The sequence below is a fragment of the Rissa tridactyla genome, chromosome 4 (assembly GCF_028500815.1).
Source record: "Rissa tridactyla isolate bRisTri1 chromosome 4, bRisTri1.patW.cur.20221130, whole genome shotgun sequence".
In the NCBI taxonomy this organism is placed as follows: domain Eukaryota; kingdom Metazoa; phylum Chordata; class Aves; order Charadriiformes; family Laridae; genus Rissa; species Rissa tridactyla.
Genome location: NC_071469.1, coordinates 62,820,926 through 62,842,088, shown reverse-complemented (window position 1 = coordinate 62,842,088; position 21,163 = coordinate 62,820,926). Strand labels below are relative to the sequence as shown.

At 41.3% G+C, this 21,163-nt stretch overlaps 1 protein-coding gene across 11 annotated transcripts; it reads left to right on the top strand.

The window, feature by feature from the left end:
• The first annotated feature begins 5,111 nt into the window (after positions 1-5,111).
• On the top strand, positions 5,112-19,992 carry LOC128908742 (SERTA domain-containing protein 2-like). 11 transcript variants are annotated; one of them, XM_054199527.1, is made up of 7 exons: positions 5,113-5,290; positions 8,357-8,475; positions 10,403-10,456; positions 10,689-10,793; positions 12,140-12,329; positions 14,808-14,899; positions 16,328-19,992. In XM_054199527.1, exon 7 carries the CDS (start codon positions 16,332-16,334, stop codon positions 17,181-17,183), a length of 852 nt encoding a protein of 283 aa, XP_054055502.1. In that variant the 5' UTR covers positions 5,113-5,290; positions 8,357-8,475; positions 10,403-10,456; positions 10,689-10,793; positions 12,140-12,329; positions 14,808-14,899; positions 16,328-16,331; the 3' UTR covers positions 17,184-19,992. The 11 variants fall into 11 exon arrangements, with proteins under 11 accessions (XP_054055496.1, XP_054055502.1, XP_054055504.1 ...); XM_054199529.1 differs by lacking the exon at positions 12,140-12,329; XM_054199525.1 differs by having other exon boundaries at positions 11,891-14,899.
• Positions 19,993-21,163: the final 1,171 nt, after the last annotated feature.

Sequence of the window (21,163 nt, the reverse complement as noted above, 5' to 3'; positions counted from 1 at the left end):
CTCTGCGTTTTGTGTTAGCTGGCTCTGTGAATGTAGCCATGTTTGCCTAAAGGACAAATCTGGTAAACGAAGAGGGAATTGGTTTTTTTGGATGAAAAGCACCTTTCCAGACTGCCTCAGAGGCGCGGCAGTGAGAGGTTTCAGCCTCCAGCAGGTTAGGGATTCACATGCGAGTCTTCACACTCACCAGGAATTACCTGTTTTCAAAGCTGTTCTTAGACTGTTTTTGAAGTCTCAGGTGTGTCTGGACTGCTTTAGTAGGCATTTTAGAAAGCATTATTGTAAATTGACTGATAGTATAGCTTTATGTTGTAATTATCAGACCATTATGGATGTCTTGTGCCTCAGAATATTGATTTCAGTCTGACTTCTTCACAGTTCTGCAATTTATTCCATATTCCCATATAACTAAACAAACTGTCAAAAGATAGGATGAAAAGAATACCCATTTATTTGCTGACATCTAGGATAAGACAAATAAAAATGCTTTCAAAACTGACTTCTGTTCAAAGTGAAAACTGTGTTTATGTCTCAGGCCTAGGCTGTATCGTCCCTTATGCAAAAAAACCCATGACTGATGATGACAAATTTTGATTGCTCATCAGCTCTTAAATGAGTGTGATTTCACACTGTGTGACTAATACTAAAAGTACAAAATCACCAAGTTGCAAAGAAATGAAATATGCATCTTAGGAAAATACGTATTTTTGTCAGTTTGGCTTGTTCAACTATAAGCTTTCACAAGGTTTGTCTAAACCCCTTTTGGTGTCTTGCAAAGTTGACAGTTGAGATAAATTTTCCTATTTTTTCAAGGAAGTTCCACAAAGAGATGAAATCCTGCTGAATAATTCAAGTTGTCAGGAAAGAGGTTTACTTCAGATGTCTGTAGTGACGACTTTTTTTTTTTTAAAGCCAGTGAAAATTACTAAAATTTCATTAAGTGACGTGATTTTCACAAGTTTGTATGGTAGCTTTTTTTAAAAAGTAATTACTTCTTTGCTTAACCAAGATTCCCCCAAAATGAGTGTTTTATGACCTAAAGAATTATTGTGGTAAATGTTGATGCACAACCAACATGTCAACAGGAAAATATAAAGCTAGAGGCAACTTTCCATTGCAGGGTAAACATTCAGTAATTTCAACTGTCATCTTTTTAAGGAAGAATAATTGAAGTTACAGGTGATTACATGACTTCTTGCAAAAACAGAATTAAAAGAAATTGTATCCACATGTCTGCTGTATTTGGAAGTCCCCTCGGAGCATGTGGGAAGTGGCAAGTAAGTATTGCAGTAGTAAAATGTTACAACAAAGGAGCAGTGTATCATATTTTTCATGTGCCAGTTCCAGACAAGATCTGGAGATCAAGAAAATGTAATGTAACTTCAGCCTCGCGTTATGCAAGCTTCCAAAACAAGACTTCTTAAGGAAGAGCAGGTTATGTTGTTAAAAAAAAACAAAAAACAAAACCAAAACAAAAAAACAACCCCAGAACCAAAAAACACCACCAAAAGAGTTTAATACACAAAAGAGCTTAGGAGAGAAACAGTACTTATAACAAATTCACTTTCCTGTGTTTGAGATCATTGCTGAGAGAAATGCTAGATATGGAAAGTACTGGGTGTTAGGATTTTTTTTTTGGTCCAGTGAGCTCAACAAAGTGTAAGATAAAATTGTTGAGTGGCTATTTGTTTTAATTGACGCCCACTAATGTGGTTTGCCTTTGTGTCTGGTTGGTTTGAAAGGTATGAGGAGAAAGCACTTTTTCTTGTAAATTGTGATTCTTTTGGCAAATTAGAATGGCTTATTTAGTACTCTGCCAAGTATTCAATACTGTTGGGGTTTTTTAAAAAATTACCATCTTGAGTCATGGCTTTTTTTTAAAAAAAACTTGAGTAATTGTAGGATTAGTTAGTAGTTCACAGAGGCTTTACCGCCAAAAAGAGGTGGTAAAAGTAACCAAGGCTTGATGCAGTGGGCACTACCCCTTCTCCCTTTCCTGTGGAAATACAGCATACATGATCATTCTGTCTTCCAGCTTCAGAATAGCTAATTAATTTCAAACAAATCTGGACGATCTCACAGTCACTACATTTTTAGATTTTTTTTTTCTCTAAAGCGTGCAGGTGAAAGAGAAGAACGCAGAAGAAAACGGCATTCTGTACCGATATCCACTAATCCTGATAAGGGAGAGACATATATACATTTCCAGCCGTGAGACCAGCTTCAATTAGAGCTTGTACCTTAGACACAGAGGCAATTAATCACAGGCATAAATCCATAGGAAAGCAGTCTTCATTAGTTCCTGTGTTCCTGGAACTGCTTTTTTGACTAGATGCCTAGTATGAAGGTAAGTAGAAGCAGCAGACCTCCAGTAATCCTTTCAGATGAGTCATATAGAGACCCTGGTTGGGGCTGGGTTTTTTTCTGGTTCATGTGAAATTTGCTGCAAAAGCAAAAGTGCTGTTCATGAGAATGGTATCCTGGCCTGCTGCAGTGAGTGCAGTCATACTGAAAGACCATGTTTAAATCATAAAAAAAAAATCACATTAAGTCCTCTGTTTGCCTCGAGGTTAGTTTAAGGCAAAATGGGAGAGCACTAAAGACTCTAGAACATGACCTCATTTGAGAAAGTAAGGGCCTTTTAAAGAAAGTTTTGTCAAGAAAGACCTTATATGCGAGCTCAGACCTCTGAGTTCTTAAGCCTGTGAGACAAGCACGGCTCCTCTAGCTTCAGATGCGAGTGGCACGGGACATAAACATCACTAAGCTGAACTAGGTTCCAGTTCTCTTATTATGAATCCCACTGTTGCCACTCGACACAAGCACAAATATGACAAAAACCTCTGCAAATAATTGCTGTATTTTGTGTAATTTCCATTACTTCTCCAGGTGTTAGGCTGGAAATCTAATATGTGTATTTAAACAACTCCATGTTATTTTTTTTTCATAGATCTTGTCAGAGCATGTATGAAGCAGGACTGACCTTTCTAGAAACAAAACAAAAATTGGTTACAAAACAGCTGACCGCATTCGGTTAGTAACTTGTGAAAGCAGGGTGACGGGTGTTGGTGTCTTTGGATGATCTGCGGAATGGGAGGAGAACAGCTGGGTGGCTCGGGTATGGCATTAACTCGCTGTAGCTCTAGAGGGGCATGAATTGTCCACTGTACCAGTGCGATGGGGTTGCCTGGAAAACATGTAGTTTTGGCCAGCTGTGGTCAAATTTAGAAAACCTAATTTTTGCTCAAGTTATTAAAACACTGTGGTGGAGCTCCTCATTAAATTACCCCTTTATATGCCGCATTTAGACACGATCCTTCCAGATCCGTCCCTTCTACGCCAGCTACCTTTGTACACCCATCCTTGGAGATAATCCCCAGCATATGGCAGGGGTCGGTCCTGGTGCGATACTCCTGGTTGTCCCTGGTTGACTTGAGCAGATGGAAGAATCCTCAACATCTTAAGAGTTACTTTTCCACTTAAGCCACAGCGCATGGTGGTCAGGGAAAGGGTATGGGGGGGATACTTGGTCCACTCCTCCCCCTTAACGCAGCCACCAGTCCCCGGCTTACACGTGGTGCAGCAGATGGACCGTGGGGGTAGGGGTGTCACCCCTCAGCCATTCGGGGAGGTCTCCTCCTCCCCAAGACAGCCCCAGCAGCCTGTCAAAAAGGATTCATTAATGCTTCTTGTGGCTGCACCAGCTCCCCTTCTGTGCTCCCTGACCCCCAGCAGCCAGGTCAGAGCACAGCTGTGGCCCAGAAATGGGTGGCAACAGGCCACAGAAGAGTGGTGGCCCGGAGACACGGTCCCCTCACCTCCAGCGGTGGGTCCTGCTGGAGTCACCAAGGGCTTTCTGTGCCGCTCTGCCCTTCGCCCCTTCCTTTGGGTCGCTCCTACCCCTGCACAGCGACCACCAGGAGACACAGGGGTTAAAATCTGCTGCGCCTGGGGGGTTTCGTAAAACCATCAGTTTTCTTTAGCTGAGTAATTGCAAAAAGCAACTGATCTTCCATCAAAGTTGTGGTTTATCTCTGCCAGACAACTGCAAATGTTTCTGTAGTATTTATTAGACCAACATACCACCTGTGTGTGAGTTTGGTCTGCGCTGGCGTTCAATGTAGGAAGAACCTGCCCATGCAAACGTGCTCGATTTTTGTTTGGTTTTACTGTCCTAGGGATTAATTAATCTAAGCCCACCTCCGAGAGCCGAGCAGGTTTTTGGGGTTCGTCAGGTAACCCACTGTAGGCCTCAACAAAGGCTCAAAATCAATCTTTACAAACACTTGACTGTCAGATTTTGAAACCTGGTTTGCACAAACGCTTCTGCCAATATAACTGCATTACGCAAATGCCTGTGGAAAGCAAATATAAGAGGTTTGAGCGTGGCGAAAACCACCTCATCTTTAAAGTAAAAAAAAAAAAAAAAAATTAAAAAAATCCAGTGAACATTTATGGAAGAGTTGTGCAATGTTTGATGTAGCTTTACCGCCGGCTGAGAGACGTGAGCGCCGTGTTTCCCAACGGCCCTGCAGGCGGGAGTTGCAGGAACGCTGCTGCACGGAGACCCCCGCGAAACCCTCGTACTTAAAATCCGTTAAATTCGGTCAAAGACTGCGACTTTAAACCCCCCCAAAAAAGGGGTGGGGGTGCAGCGCTTGGCTCGGGGCCGGCCGCTGTGTGTCCCCCCTCCACCGGTGGTTTCACAGGCCACCGCGGGCCGGGCCGGGCCGGGCCCGGCCCTGCCCTGCCCCCCCCGGCGGCAGCGGCAGTGGCAGCGCGTGCGGCAGCCCCGTGCTGCCCACCCGCTCCGCCCCCGCTTGCCGCCGCCGCCGCCTCCCGAAGCGCCGCGCTGGGAGACTGGGGACTCGGCGGCGCCCGTCTTCCGATTGGGCCAAACCGTCGGGGTGGCCCCGCCCACTTCAGCCCTCACGGCTTTCTCATTGGACGGTGCCGCGGGGAAAGTCGGCGCCCAACCGCCTACCCCTCCGCCTCGCCGGCCAGTGGGAAAATGGTTGCTGGGCAGGTTGAAAGGGTCGTTGGCCAATGGGAAGGCGGCCAGCTGGCGGGCGCTGTGCACGCAGCTCCCCCCCACCCCGTCCCCGTCCGCCGCTGTGGGTGCCGCGGGCGGAGGGAAGGGCGGAGCGGAGGCTGCCGGGGCCCGGCGGGGGTGGTGCTCGCCTCCGCCTCCTCCCGGTCGGAGTCCCAGCCCCGCTGAAGGGAGCCTGGCCGGCTGGCTAGGGAGGGCACAGCGGGCTGCGAAGGAACGGGGGGGTTCCTCCGCTCACAGGTGAGGCGCCGGTCAGGGTCGGGCGGCGGCTCCTAAAGGAGGTGCCGTGAGGGGGGCAGGGGGCGGGAGGGCAACCCCCACCCTTGGCGGACGTGGTGCTGGCGAGCCTGAGGGTTCAGGGAGACGGCCCGGCGCCGGGGGAGGGCAGTGGCGGCCGCGGAGGGAGGGTTGGGCAGGGCGGGCGGCCGAGGCGGCGGCAGCCGGAGCCCCCCCTGAGGGCGCAGGGGGTTCTGCCTCGGCGGGAGGGACGGACCCGGAGGGCGGGGGCTCGGCGGGGCCGGGGCGGCGGAGACAGGTGGGGAGGGATGGCGGGAGCGGGGAGTGTGGGCACGCCGGGCCGGGAGGAGTTACGGCTGGGCGCCGGGGCGGGCCGGGGGTGGCGGGGGGGGGAAGCGCGGCCGGTACTGGGAAGGCCGGCAATCAGGGCGCCGGGAGCGGGGACTGCGGTGGAAGTTGTTAGCGCAGTTATAATTAGCTCGGCCGGGGTCTCTGGTAAGCTGGGGAGGAGGAAGGGGGAGGAGTGTAACTTTTCGCAGCTCGGGAAGCCCAAGGTTGTCTCTGGTTACTGCTGCGGGGGGGGGAGGGGAGGGGAAGGGGGGGAGCGGGCGGGCAGGCGGCCGCCTGCAGGAAGCACCGACCAGTCCCCTTCCACAAAGGCCAAATGGTGGCAGGATCCCTCGGGCTCTGCCGGGACCTGTGCGCCGGCGGGAGCGGCCGCGGGGAGGGTGGCAGGGAGGCGGCTCTCCCCGAATCCCAGCTTTTTCATTCCTGGCACCCGTGATCGCTGCCGCTCGGCAGCTGCGTCTCGTGTATGTGTGCTGCCGTTACGTTTTTATTTTTATTTTTTTTTAATAGTAGGTTTTGTTTGTCTCAATAAACGTTCGTCTGAACTACAAGTAGGTGGATAAGGAGCATAAGCTTGGTCTCTGTTACGCATATCGTAAATTCATCTCACTAATAGATGCAGTTAATAATTTCTGCCCTAGATAGGCCTGGAATTTTTCAAACTATGTTGGAACAGTTCATTTCCAAAAACATAGGTAGGAGCCCTGGGCAGTAATTTTCTGTTTTGTTTTTGATTCAGCTAAGATTCTTTAGTTGAGGCAGTTAACTGCAATATGGAAAATACCGTTAACATTTAAATTATTGCTGTAATCTCAATTTTCTAAACTGACCTGTAAACAGGTACTAGGAAACTGCGAGGGAAGACAGTGAAAGAAAATGAAAGAAAAAAATAATCTGCTGCACATATAATTCATAGTGATTTACAGCTACCGTGTGTCTTCTATTTTTTTATTTTAACAGATTGTAAAAACTAAACCTAGTAACCTTACCTCTGTACTTCTTCGTGACACTCCTCCCAGTGTGAAGTTATATAGGGAAGAAATCGTAACCTCAACAGTTAATTTTACAGGAGTCCTTTGAAGTATATAATAAAGGGATTAAATTTGATAACTCCTTGGACTTCAGCTCCTTCTAGCAAAAGGTTGGACTTCTAAAATATAATTAAGAGTATTAATTTTTTATCAAATGCTTTTAGATATTTTTTTTTTACTGAAGGTCTGAAGTCTAAAACTATTCAACATTTTAGTACACTTGTTAGCTTTTTTAGCATTCTTTAATGCTGAAAAGACTTAACATCCTAAAACATTTGTTCTTTTATATTCATTGTGTAGAAAACGCAATGAATGTACACCTCCCCCTGTGACCTAACAAGTGCACCTTAATAAACTTCAATAGTGACCTTCTGAAGTCCTGCTGTTTCAAAGCAAATAGGTTATGAATCTTCATTTGTCTATTTTTTTTTTTGTATTTACAAATAGTATGGATCTCCTTATTATAGGAAAGAAGTCAGCTTCTAGAAGGAGGAGGGAGATATTAATGTGGTTATTGCTGTGGGTTAGATTTGGCATTCTTAGGTCACAGGCATTTTATTGCTGTTTTACTGCATCTTTACAGTTCCAAGATTCTGTAAACGGAGGAGCCCTTTGCTAGCATCAGGCTATGAGTTGCTATGTAAGGTGAACTGTATTCGTTTACTTGTCCATCTGTCTAAATGTAAGACTGCCTTTCACTATTATTTTAAGATTTGTAAAATAATGTATGAACTCATGATCATGAGGGGCTGAATTTGTCTGGATAAGTACTGATCCTTGCTCTTGTGGTAAATCTGTGAAGTAATTGGTATGCTGTAGTTGGGGGGCAGGTGTCTGTGTGTGTACGTATGTATATTGTACACAAGCAAACAAGTTAAATACAGTCCAGAGACTAGGCTGTTAGCCTGTATAAGGGCTTTAATGCTTGGAATTATAGAACTTTGATTCTTCAGGTGGAGTTGAGACCTCAAGAGTATGGATCATGCAGTTCCCTCCGCATCTTCTAGACTAGTCCATAGTTTACTGTCACTTCAGCCTTTTCACGTTTCCCAGAGTTTCCAGTGTCTTGATCTAATCTCATGATTTAATGCATGTGGTCTCTAGCAAAACTGCAGATGTTACTTTATCAGGGTTTTCATGAAAATGATGCCACACTGAATATGATATGCAATCATAGGACATCTGGCCAGCTGTCTTCTCATATCAGTTTTGTCTATGCTGAAAACAAGGAAAGTTAGGGAATTTAATAAAAATGTAACTCCCTTTACAGCCTGTAAATGTTAGGGGATAATTCTGAAATGTAATTCTTCACAGCTCATGGTATTGTCTCTCCTGATACGTGAGTTCTGAGATGATTACAACTGTAAATCGGTGTTCAGTAACCTGAAGAAGTATCAATGCAAGTTCTTATCCTAAAACCTAACACTTAGAGGATCAGTGTTCTATTCTATAGTATTCATTTACGAAAGATTACTTCCATGTTTTCTGTGTTCCCTGGTGAAACTGTTAGGTCCTCTTATTTCAGTGTATTAATGAACTTTAGTTTTTCTTATTCAGTTTAACTATTTTAGTAGGATTTAGCACAGATCGTTTAAAAAATTGTATTGAATTGTGTGCTTAATACTTCTGGTTTAAAAAAAAAATCATATAGTAATGAAATACTCTGTTTTGTTTTGTTATTCCCCTTAAGTCACATCATCCTACGTCGGTGGATGGCTTGGCCTCTTGAATAGTTCAAGACTCTTGGATGACCACACTTTATGCAAAATCTGGAATCTTCCTGCCTGGACTCCTTTCTGTTTTCTGAGGGTAACTACTTGTATGTTTTTATGAAATCAACATGTCTTACTTGCATAGCGCATGTTCTGATAGATGTAGATGTTGTTTTTCTGGGTTAGAATGGTAAACTGAAAAATAATTTTTAGAAACAGGGTATATAATACTGAGTCCTTTAAGCTTATTGAATAGTATAAGCTTTTTGGTTTGAATATTCTGAATTTGCATTACTCTTTTGTTTTTTTTTCCCCTTATAGCAAGGAAGTACTATAATGTAACAAAGAATTTAATATTGCCATAAGATCACATTTCTTGGAAATTTGTTAACTAAGGCCTCACTGTTATAGTGAGGTCCGCTGTTAAGCGGCTGAAAAAGAATGTTACAGTCTTGTCTTGTGAGGAGAAGGCGATTTGGATAGCGATGAAAAGTTGCGTGCTAGTGCATTAAAGAAAATTTAAACTAACTCATGATTTGGTTATTGAAAATCATTTACCTAAATATCCTGTACAGAGAGCTAGAGTAAATGCATGGTCCTCTATCAAGAAAAGAGAGCTTTTTTTTTTCTTGGTTGCTTTTACTGTTAATGGTTTTTCTGTTAAAGTATGGACATGACAATTTGATATAGTTAAGAAGCTATAACTTTTATTATTAATAGATCTTTATTTAGATCACTGTAACTCTAAAATAGATGTCAGTGTTATGTAGTTGAATAGATCCAGTATCTCTGTATTTGAAGTAAATATATACTGTAAGGAAAACAGATTGAGCTGTTCAGTTGATTAGAACAAGCTGTGAAGAGGTATGTCATCATATTTGCAGTTCTAATGATCATTTGTCTCTCCAGTGAGATACTTTGGTGGAAACCCAGTGGTTTTTTGGATTCCTTTATGTTCTCGTTTAATTACTGTTTAGTTTTACTATGGGAGTTTCTAGATTTAGTAACTCTTGATCATGTGTTAGCTTTTGCTAACTACTATTGGTCCTTAGTTTAAATGATTCCGGGCCCTTCTTCTGTTAAAAAAAAAAAATCCACCCCAAATTCCTGACAAATAATCTGCTAAACGCTACACCTCTGAGCTTTATTTGTAAATGTGGAACTAAATACACAAGCGTAGAGGGCTAGAGGAAGGAGAAGAGTGACAGTGGTTTAGTTTTTCTTTTAAGGATGGAAGTTTTTCTCTACCTAACACTGGTACTCCCTCAGCAGCTTTCTGTATTAGCCTCTAGTGACAGATATCAGCTGCTGAGAATACGGTTCATTTACTGTTGTAAACAGCCCAGATCCACTTGTTTCAGCTTGTGGAAGGTACGCATCCTAACAGAGGAGTTTCTTCTCTAGAGTGAAATGTTGTGCTCTGAAACTTAGCTGTGGTAGTTTGTAAAGCAAAGATCTTAGTAGTGCTTTATGAAATAAAATGGGAGTAAGGAACTTCGGAAGATGTCCTTTAAGTACAGGACTTTTCCAGATCCCGTTAGGCATAAAATAAACAGGTTGGGGGGGGTCAAACTAACTTTTAAATCAAGGTAAAATTTACTCCTGGGTGCTTTTAAACATCCTTGCAGCTCCTAAAATATTAGTGTGTGATACATATTTATTCTCTGCTTCCACAAATAGTGATATGACAGTGGGAAGGTTATGAATTTCAGGCTAATTCTGTGCTAGACTCAATCTTCCTCTCATTCCTTTCCTCTACTTAATGAGTACTGTTCAGCCTACTCGTATTTTCAAAATGCAGGAAAGGGTGTTAGGTACATCCATAGGTGTGGGGTTTTTTCCCGTGTGGTTTGGTTGGGAGGTGTGTGTGTCTGGTTTAGGGTATGGGTTTTTTTCTTTAAGCCCGAACAGTAGCGTATCTTGATTCTGTGTTCCAGTTGCTTTAGTAGTAACAGACTTAGGTGTATAAAAGGTCAGAATTTGATGACTAAAAAGTTGACATTAATTCTCTCTTCTTTGCGCAGCGATCTTCTGGTTATTCCCAACTCCCGTAAAGAAGTTGTTACATAGGAGTTTAGGTATGGGTGTAAGCTGGTAGGACTACACTCCTCCCTGTATGCACACTTTTAGCCACTTGTGCCTTCTCCAGCAGTTACTCATCTTGGCTAAACTGGGGCAGGGCTGGGGGGGGTGGGGAGGCAATGGACTCAAGTACTTTTTTGTGTATATTAAAGTGTCTTCAGGTCCAAATTACTGTTTACTTTGGTGTTTTTTAAGGTGTTTAATCCTGCTTCCCTCACTTCCTCTTAGTTTTTGCTAACAGCCGAGATGTGATGTTAATGGAGTCTCCAACACTTGCTGAGGACACCAGATCAGAGACACTGTTCTGTGTAGTCTGACAGCTTACTGTGTTACGTAAGTCATGTTTAAGTGATCAGTGTTAAGTCCAGATGGGAGGAAAGGATTTATACTGCGTCTGTTAACTGTACCTTCAGCCTTACCTTTTTCTTGTGCAGTTTCTCATACATGGAATACTGGTCGAGAGCCAGTCCACTACTTAATTAAAACTATTAATGAAATTGTGTTGCCTAAGCTAAAATGTATGTTGGGTAGTGGAAAGGTTATCATTAAAAATAGTGTGCAGCATACATCGAGTAATTCTGGGAAATAACTATAGGGATGTTTGTCTTCCTTCGCACTTCCTGCAGATGTGTCTGCATTTTTCTGTGAAACGTATGTCCATGGAAGAGAGGGGAGAGCTGAAAATCAGGTTATCAGTCAGCTTCAGTCAGTTACTAACGCAGGTTTACAATCCAAAGAGACTTCTGGTTTTGCTGCTACATGCTTTCTACAGTTAACGAGCCAAAGGAAACTTTGAAAGGGAATTACCCAAATTACAATAGCAAGGAGTCTCTAATTTTGATTGTAATACTTAAGTTACATTACTGAAAGCTAGATGGGCAGCTTTCACTCATGCGATGCTTACACCAATTCAAATCTGATATTTCTGTCCTATAAGAAAAAATAATTTATCACTTTGAGACAGTCTTAGGCTGAAAAATGCAACACTGTGGCTGTAAGAAAAGGATCAGGCAAGTCTGAATTTAATAATGTCCTAAAAAGAAAAGCCAGAAGGGACCACTATCAATGAGCTGATTTTAACCTGCATAGTGCAGCCCCAGTACTTTATTGATGATCTTGCTATTTAAACATATTCTTTAATGATAAATGAATAACTCTTGTGCAGTTGACCATAGTGCTCATTTTGTGCATGAAAAGTTTCTGTTCAGACAATACTAACTGTGGCAGATGTGTTTTATATACTCATGTTTTTTGATTCTGTTCCCTACTGAAAATTAAAGCTCTCTATGTTTCTGAGTTCTAAACATCGTTTAACTTGCTCTTAAAACCTTTTTTGGAAGGTGAGGAAGAGGAAATTAAGACATAGTTTGCCCAGATAGAAGTAATTGAGGGTTTTCACGTGCTGCATTCTTCTTTGTGACTGTTTCCAGCTGTACTTCCTAACCATGTGTCAGTGGCAGCTGCACTGCACTATCAGACCCTGTGACAGATGGAGCTGTGTTTTTCCTCTGAAATGGTGGCACGAGTCCTGTATTGTCCACAACATACCGCAGTGTGAATTTTTCTTGGTAGCCTGGAATGTTTCTTCTGAGTAGCTGCAGGCTCTGACCAGGCCTGTTTGGTATTCTGCATGGATTTGCCAGCCAGGGACGTGCCACTTCGCTCTGGTTTTTTTTCAGACTCCGGTACGGTGTAGGATTACAGTGCATGGATGCTTCTTCCCATCTTAGAAGGGAGGAGTTTCTATGAAATGTCCTCCATGGAACTGGAAGGAACTGAGGAACATGCTGTCGGCGCCAGAATTTCTACGTACAGACTCCTTTGTAGTTCAGTGCCGTGGATGAAGAGTTTGGCACTCCTAAACATTGAGTTCGCTTTGTTTCCTTTTCTCTATATCTGCAAAATAGTTTTAATTAAAAAAGCATTCTGCCATAAATGGCCTGTGTCTCAGTTTGCATTACTATAATGAGAGAAGATGAGAAAATGCCAGAAAAAAATTATTGAGTTCTGGTGTTCCACATTGTTCTTGTTTGTTTGGTGACAAAAGATTTTAAAATAGAGCATCTGAACTCAAAAAAAGTTGGTTGTTGAACTTTTTCATAAAGTTCAAGAGAAGGATGACTTGCAGCTTGCCTCTTTTATTATTGAACAGCTATGCATAGGCCTCGCATTTGAAGTTGGCATAAACTTTAATTTTTGTTCAGTTTATTTACTTACAAATTGCAGAGTTATCAGATTGGCATGTTCCAAAATCCTGTTACTTGGTCCAATTTTTTGAGAACTGAGTAGATTCCTGGAATTAGGCTGGAGTAGGGAAAGTGCTGTTTCTTGACGTTCTTTGTGTTAGTATGCCTGACCTGTGCTTCTTTGAACTGACAACTGTGCAGCAGTCACTCAGTAACACAGGATTGTCTGGGCATGGTAGCGTGGATTTTTTGTAGACTTCTGTTTGTTTTCCTTAGTACCGAAAACTTAAGTGTGGGGAGCACTGCATGATTAAACAATGTGATCAACATCTTACATTGCAAAGAAATGTTATCAAAAGAGAGTGTTTGACTGGTTTCTGAATTTTGGGTTTGGGATGTATGTGTTAATACGCCATGCTACAAAAGGACAAATTACTTAAGAAGTAGTTTGTGAGAGATACGACCCTGTCAGAAATTCTTATGCTAGAAAGTAAAGCAAAAGGCCTGATAAAATGTAGATTAGCTGTAACAAAGGGTCTTTGTATCTTTTGTAGGTCAGCAGCTGAGTGTGTTTGACAAGAACTGAAATTTAATGTCTCCTGTAGCAACCATGACACTAGTCATTTTTAAATCCACTGTACCAATGGTACTTGGGTTTTCATTAGCCTTTTCCAAATTTTTTGTGTAACCTCTGAAGTCTTACGGATCCTTGCAATTAAGCAAAAAACATACTAAACAGGCAGAACTTCTAAAACCTAAGATAGGAGTGTGTTTGTATACTTCAAAAAAAATATCTTTGACATCTAGAAAACGGGGAGTCTGTTAAGTGGAAACATTTGAAGTTGGAGCAAATAATCTTTCTTGCTCTTCATTTTTATAGTTCAGAGTGCTGTCATGCCCAAGCTGTGTTACATATTTCTAGAATGCTCTGGGACAAATTTTATGAAGGAAATTGGAGGAATCAAAAGGAGAGTGTGTGCATATACAAACATGAAAAATTTAGTCTAGTCAGACTACTGTGTGAATTTAAAAGTTAAATATTTCATTTTAGGCTGTTCCTGTGGTAGTACCTATATCCTTACATATGATAGTTTGGTTTCTCTTTAAGCTTGCTTAAAGAATTTAAATACTGCCCCATTTTTGATATGCTAGAAATTCATATTATTTATATAATACAAATAGATAAGTCTAATATTTCCTGTGTGTCTAACAAATGTAAATATATATTTTAAAAGCATTAAATGTCAAAACTAAGCATTCTGAATGTATAAAGTATGAGAATTACTGTTCCCTGTATGGTCTTAATTTTCTTCCCCTGTGAGTGTGAATTTTGGTCTGCTTTAATTAGTTAGCGGAGGGAAAGAAAAACAAACTGGTGTGCAGTGTATGGGAGGGATGGTGCTTAGCAGACAAATAGCCATTTTGATGTATGCTTTTATTCTTTATAGTAATAGTATGGGGTAATGCCTTAAGCAGTACACAACATTTAAACCCTACTTAAAATGGACAGTTAATTTGATTGTGAGTTTTCTATGATTTGCAGACACTAATTGTCTTCATGATCTGTTAGGAGATGGTATATTTATACTTATGCCTGACATACACACACTCACTGCCCTCAAAAATACGTATTATATTTGATGCCTGAACTTTGTATCCAGACTTCTGCTGATTTTGTTTGCAGTGGAGTGCTCAGTACTGTCTGGTTCTGTTTGCTCTAAATGGGGTGCTGGAATGGGGGAGTGATACGTGCTAAGTGTGGGAAGATCAACTAGGTAAACAGGCACACAACATCCAGACACCTTATGTTTTTTAGAGATTCGCTGGTGCTGTGGCAGTTTAGGAGAAAACTTTGGAGTAAAACAGACTTCAAAAGTTTAAAAATTGCAATTGCAGCACTGGTAAAATTACAAGTAATTAAAGGGGTTTTTTATTGTGTTTTTTTTTTAATAGTGAACACGTTAGTAAACGGAGCTATAGGCCAAACTGCTACCTGTTATGTAAAAATGCATTCTTATGACAAATTTTATTTCATCCAGGTATATCCCTAAAAGAAAAAGTGGGTATGATCGTAAACTTAAACTCCTTTACCAACTGTCTGTGTTTTCCTGTGTGTCTTGCTGAGAAGTATGCACTGCTGACTTACTTTCTGTTCCTCCAGAGGAGCTGAGTTCTCCAACAGCCTTGTCTAGGCAGATGGATGTAGCCATGGAGCCCTGCAGTGCTTCCTGCAAATCTGGAGAAATCCCAAAAGTAAAAGAGGCTTTATCATGCTGCCATCTCCTTGTCCCCAAAAGTCTAGCAACAGGCCAGCAGCTGGCAGCTGCTGCAATCAGCTGAGCTGTTGCTGGCAGTATCCCGTGCTCACATGAAAAGGAAGTTGGGAGGCCCTCTGCAGCATGCAGGGTCTGGATCACTGTGTATGAAGGATCTGCCCTTAATCTGCCACTGGGTGTCTAATTTATGACTGCTTAATTTTTTTTTAATTGTTTGGGGGTGCGGTGTCTGTATTCCATGGACACATCAAGATGTGTGTAATCAAGATTTTACCAGTGCTTCCTGTGCATGGTATACTCCTTTTCTGTGTTTATACAAGTGATTGCATAGTGCTTGTTGTCCCTAATAAAACACTTTGTATTTTGAGTGGTAATTGCAAAGTATCCAAGCATGTATTTGTTTGGATCACGTGTATTTTAGGTGTGCATGCATATGGGGTTTTTTTGTACCACAGTGTTCTAGACCTAGCATAATTCAATGCAACAGCAAATAAAACAGACTGAAAGCGACTAAATTCTACTTCTTTCAGTTATTTACCAAAATTGTTCACTTTTAAAACACGACTTAATAGCTTCCTGCTGGAATGTCCTTAGTGTTAAGTCAGTAACAGGTTGTGAGCCAGCAGCCGTGAGCACCAGTCATCATTCTGTGAGCTCGCTGTCCCAGACAAATTTGGTCCCACCTTTTAGCTAAAGTACTAAGCCATGGAATGGATATAAGGATTGCATGGGAGGCCCTGTTGTTGGTCTAGCTGGGTGGTTCAGCTGTTGTAAAACAACTTTCAGTCAGCAAAGACGAGGGAGAGAAATATTCTATAGAGAGCTCTCGGAGACACTGAGCAAGACATGAAGAATACCTTAAATGAGATAAAGAGTCTTGAATCTGGCTTTAAAATCTTACCTGCTGTACCTAGTAATGAAAGTTAAAATGATAATGTTGAAATATTCTGTATAGCTATTATAATCCTTAGTATAAGCATCTATTTTATTTCATGTGGGCATTCAGATATGTCTTTTTAATGAATTTTTGTTATGTTACATAATTTAAATGGGTAAGAGGCTAAAAAGCTCGCCTATTAAAGTTTTTTTTAAATTATATTCTCAGAGTTGAAAGTAAACCTTAAAACAAAACTCATAGCTTTTTTAAAAAAATAGTTACTATATTTTTTTGTGCTTTTGGTTTAAAAAAGGTGAATCGTTGTAAAACAATAGAGCTGGAAAGTGCATCTTATCAGTGAAAGCAGTATCGTGAGTAGGATTTTATTCTGTTTTTCAGTGTTCTATGGCATTAGAGTCTAAGTTACCCAATGCATTGTATGCTACAGACTTCTCAAAAGTGTCTGTTGAGATCTTGCAGGAGAAGTGATACCTTGCCCAAGGTTAATTCATAATTTCTGTCTTTCAGGTTCATGTTGGGGAGAGGTCTAAAACGCAAGCTGAGTGACTATGAGGAGAACATGGCTGGTCTCTCGAGTGCCTTTGATTCCAGTCGAAGTCTGCCGTATCCGCTTAAGAGGCAGTTAGTGCTTAATATGTGCCTCACCAAGTTACAGACGTACAAAATGCTGGTGGAACCGAACTTGCACCGCTCTGTCCTCATAGCCAACACAGTACGGCAAATTCAAGAGGAAATGAGACAAGAGAGTAATCAGCAGCCAATTAATGTCTGCCCTGGCATTACTCCTAGTTCTCACAGCTACACAGGGATGGAGTCATCTGGGATTTCTCTTCAGTTGCCTTCAGGTATTAGTCAGCAAGAGTCTAACTGTTGCGACTTGCGGTCTGTAGAAGACCCAATTGAAAATAGCCTGCTGATAGTTTCAGATGATGATATGTCATCTGCCATTTCATCTATTCTGAAGGATTTAGACTTTGTAGAAGATATAAGCCCGCCTGCTTGTCTGGTTCCTACTGGAGATGACCAGCCAAAGTTTCCAGAAAATACTGGTCTAAAACTAGAAGATGATAGACAGGATTTGAAGGGAGCTGAATGTGTGTTTGGTTCCTTTGAGATTTCAAATTCAACTAGTTACTTGAAGGATTTGGCAATAGATGACATTTTTGAAGATATTGACACTTCAATGTATGATTCAGACTTTTGCTGCCCTCCACTAATGCCGCCTAGATCACCATCTCTTGTTAACGAAGAACCATTGAAAACCTTTCCATCTTGTAATTCTTCTTCAGCAAGCAACATTCAGATATGTAGAACAGATCTGAGTGAGTTGGACCACATCATGGAAATTCTCGTTGGATCCTGATACTCGTTTTACCCAAAGATACTTTTTACTGCCACTTTCATTTGGTTTCAGGATAAAAGCCACTGGAAAAGTTGTAAAGAATTCTTCAAAACACAAACTAAAAATAATCTGTCCATAGTGGGATTTTCTAAATAATTCCAAAACTTATAAACCAAAAAAGTGGCAGATTTTTTTTTAAAAAAAGAAATATTTATTTATCAGAACTGTGCAATCATCTTTTTCCTTCCAGGGTGTATGTGGAACAATAGGCACATACCCTTATCTCACCCCTCATGCCTCTTTCAATAAACTTTTTTATGTGCAATTTTTAATTTGTCAGAAAAATTTACATGCAAAACAAATTTCATATGAGATGATCTTTTACAAAGCCTCCACTTTATTTTTAATATCAAGAGTCTATGCCAAGTTGGCATACGTCAAGTTGCGTAGTTGGATTGCATGGATTGCAGACGCATTACTAGAGATGGGTATATTTTAAAAATGAGACACGCTTTGCTTGCTTTTGGTCAGAAGAGCAGATCAAGACGCTTGTCAACAAAGTCTCTTGCATTTTCTAAAGCATTCAGAACTATTTATTTTTGTAAATTTTATAGTCTTTCTACATTTTACTACGTTATTTCATCATAGTTCAAATATAATGGACTTCTAGTTGGATGTGTTTAGCACTACCTCTGAGCTGAAATGCTTTAACTCTTTCCAGTGCTTCGTCTAAGACTGCAGATCTTTTTGTTTCTATTTTTTTCTGGGGGAAAGTAACGTCTAACTCATTAAGCTGATCCTTTGACAGTGACCTAGCTGATTTGTGAAATCAAGGGTATTCAATGTTTAAAAACTTTTAAGTATTTACAAATGTAATTTATATGTAGATTGTGCAATTTAACATTTTTCTGTCAGTATTACGTGCTTAGATTTTGAATAATCTTGGCGTTCTTTAAATTAAAACTTACTATGTACAGGTAGCTTTTTAATCTGTTTTGGAAAACACTGTCCTTCAACCCTGCTTTCACTACAAAGTTTAAGATGATTTTTATGTGCAATATTATTTAAAAAGATACACATTTGTATACCTGGCATTGTGGAAAGAAACGCTTCAAACTTAAAAAACTTTTAGCACCTTTGGAGGATACTCAAGAGCATCAACATTTCTGTATCCTTTAAGAGACAAAGTTGAGAACACTTCTTACTACACCAGTGCTTACTGCTTTGAATACTCCTGGAACACTCACTGGTGTGCGGTGAGTCAGTGCTGATGATCAAGTACCATCCTGCAGCTGGGTGGGAGCTCAGGGGTCTGAGGGCTCCGGGGCTGGATCTGCGTGGGCTTTGGAAGCATCGTGATGGTGGCGGTGGCTGCTGCTGCAGGTTGTACTGGGGAAGGAGGAGTGCGTGTGTATGGCGGGGGTGTATATAAGTATATATAAGTGCACTCATTAACGGAAGATGAGATTTGCCGTGAGAATTATTTTTCCGTAAGACAGTTGGGATACGGTGTTTCAGCTTGAACTGAGGTCTGTATTGATGCTTGCTGTCGTCTTCTGAACTACACACTTGCACATTAGTTTTTGGTTGGTGGCTTTTTTTTTTTAATTTTTTAATTATAAAACTTTTACTTTGTTCTTGAAAGCTGCAGCACCTGTCTTGTAAGAAAATTTGCAGTTGTAAAAGCTTTGCTTTGGTTTGTTGTTTTCTGGGAGGTTTATTTTTTGTTGTTCTGCTGAGACTTTTCGTGAATGGGACATCGGCAGAGGAAAAAAAACATGGCCTGTGCATTGCATCTCACAGAAATTGAAATTCTGGCCCTATTGAAGGGGCCAGGGTGTCATCTACTATTTCTAGTCTTAAGCGATGCCATGGCACACCTACCTTGTGCAAAGATCTCCAGTTTTTACTGTGACTGTTGTGGTTAACAGTTAGCTGCCGATACAATTTGGTATTCCAAACCCATGGAGAACCAGTTCAGGTCACATCCTCGCAGCCATCTGGGTTGTTTAGCAACCGAAGGGTATAAATGTATTTATATGCATATAATGTATTTGATTCTAATATAAAACTTCTGATCTAAAGTATTTTGAACTGCTGGATAAAGGGATTTGTTTGAAGAGTGTATAAATAGTTCTTGAAGAGGTACAGCTTCAGAATGTACACAGATTGTGCATTGTGTATAGACTACTCTGGCTTTTCCTCAGCCTCTACTTTTGTATTAGAGATATGACTGAATAAATCCTTCAACTATTAAGGGCCTTCTGCACTGTGATGAAGCAGAGTTGTGGTTAAACACGTCTTGAAATTCAGTGATGAGGAATAAAATAAAAAGACTGCATCTAATTTCTTTTTGCATTTGATAATATGGAATGTTACTATGCAGTAAAGATATTTTGGTATGAAAATTGTATCATGTAGCAAATAGTGAACACTTAATAAATCCACTTCCTTACCTTGCAGCCCCTACAGAAACATAAGAGAAGACAACTTGCTTTTTGGCATTTACATGCTAAAGCTTTTTGTATACTTCAGAAATAGATCAAATTGTTGGTAGATGTTTTATCAACAGTTAAAAATGCAATTTTCGTTCAGGTGCTTGCTACAAAGCTCTGTTTCTAGTTGGTTGCTTGCATCACAGTGCCAAGACCATAAGCTGGTATGTAATGCAGTTCAGTTATGTATGGAACTATGTGCAAAGGGAAGTTTAATTTTTAAATATGCACAAACTAATTTTAAAATCCTTCCATGTAAAATGAAGTTAGAGGCTAGTTGTGGTGGACCTATTTATTGTATGTTTGGAAATAAAAGCCACAGTTTTGCAGTTTAACCATTTATATTTTGAAGCCTTCAGTATGCGACCGTTTCTAAAACAAAAAAAAAACAACGTGGTACCTTGCCATCCTTCACTTCATCTCTTACTCACCAAGACGTAATGTTCTCCCTAGATGATTGCTTTTTTTCCTTCTTTTCTCCCCAGAAATACTAAATACCTTACACAGCTTTGCATCCCCTTTGTGTGTCCTGTCCTCAGGAACGAGGGATGGCTGGCAGAGCGTTGCTTCTTGCCGGTGGGGTGGGGGCATTCCTGTTGGGAGTCGGTGACATATGTTTGTTAGCGCTGAGTTGTCCTCTGTTTTTTGTCTCCGCTGCCCCATGCAGTCTTCCTGGCCCCTGCAGTTCTCAGTGTTGCTTCAGGGGTTGCCATGCTTGAAAGCAAGCGTCAGATACAAGTGTCCTTGATGCACATAATGTTGATGCTTCAGACTTGTATAGTTGTCAGTCTGGGACAAAAATACTGCTGCTCTGTGCTGGTGGATGGTGGTTTGCTTGTCTGTGCTAATACAAATCACACCAGCGACTTGAAGTTTAAAGGTTTCCATCCTCTCCTTATGTGGACCTCTAAAATGAGATCCCGACTCTCCTGCAATGAACCGCGTTTTATTGATAACTGCGTTGGCTGCTGCCTACAGACCAGGAATTCTTCCTGCCTGTTGTCCTGGAGCCTACTGACCACAGTGTGAAAAGGATAGGTCTGGAAGTAACTTCTTCACAAAAAAATCTATTTTTGGCTGCGAGGTGGTTACCATTGTGCCATTAGCCCTGTGACTCTGCGTTACCAGAGCAGGACACTGCTGGAACTGCAGTACAGACCTGCTCTTCTACTGATGGGTCTTGATGTTCCGCAATAGCGAATGCTGCCTTATGAAGGTTTAACTGCAGCTTAGTCTTTAAAGAAAATATTTTTAAAGTATTGCTTTCGGTTCATCTTGAGGCTCTTTAAAGGTGATGTAGTGTTTCATACACTTTAGCCACACTGAAAGATCTGAACTTAAAAGTACGCTGAGCAGCACAGCTCAGTGCAATGCTGGTTTAAAGCACGGCGAGCTGGGGAGGTGCAGGTACTGCCCCGCGTGCTCTCTCGAGCTCAGTATTCTGTATACTGGAAATGAGGCTTAAAAAGACTAACTTTTCAGTTTCAAGCAAGAGTAAAACACACA

What these genes read in the sequence shown, in the direction of transcription:
- LOC128908742 (XM_054199521.1), top strand. Translation starts at nt 8,427, where the DNA reads ATGCAAAATCTGGAATCTTCCTGCCTGGACTCCTTTCTGTTTTCTGAG. An exon ending in TTTTCTGAGGGTAACTACTT is followed by an intron (nt 8,486 to 16,327) that starts GTATGTTTTTAT and finishes TCTGTCTTTCAG; the next exon opens with GTTCATGTTGGGGAGAGGTC.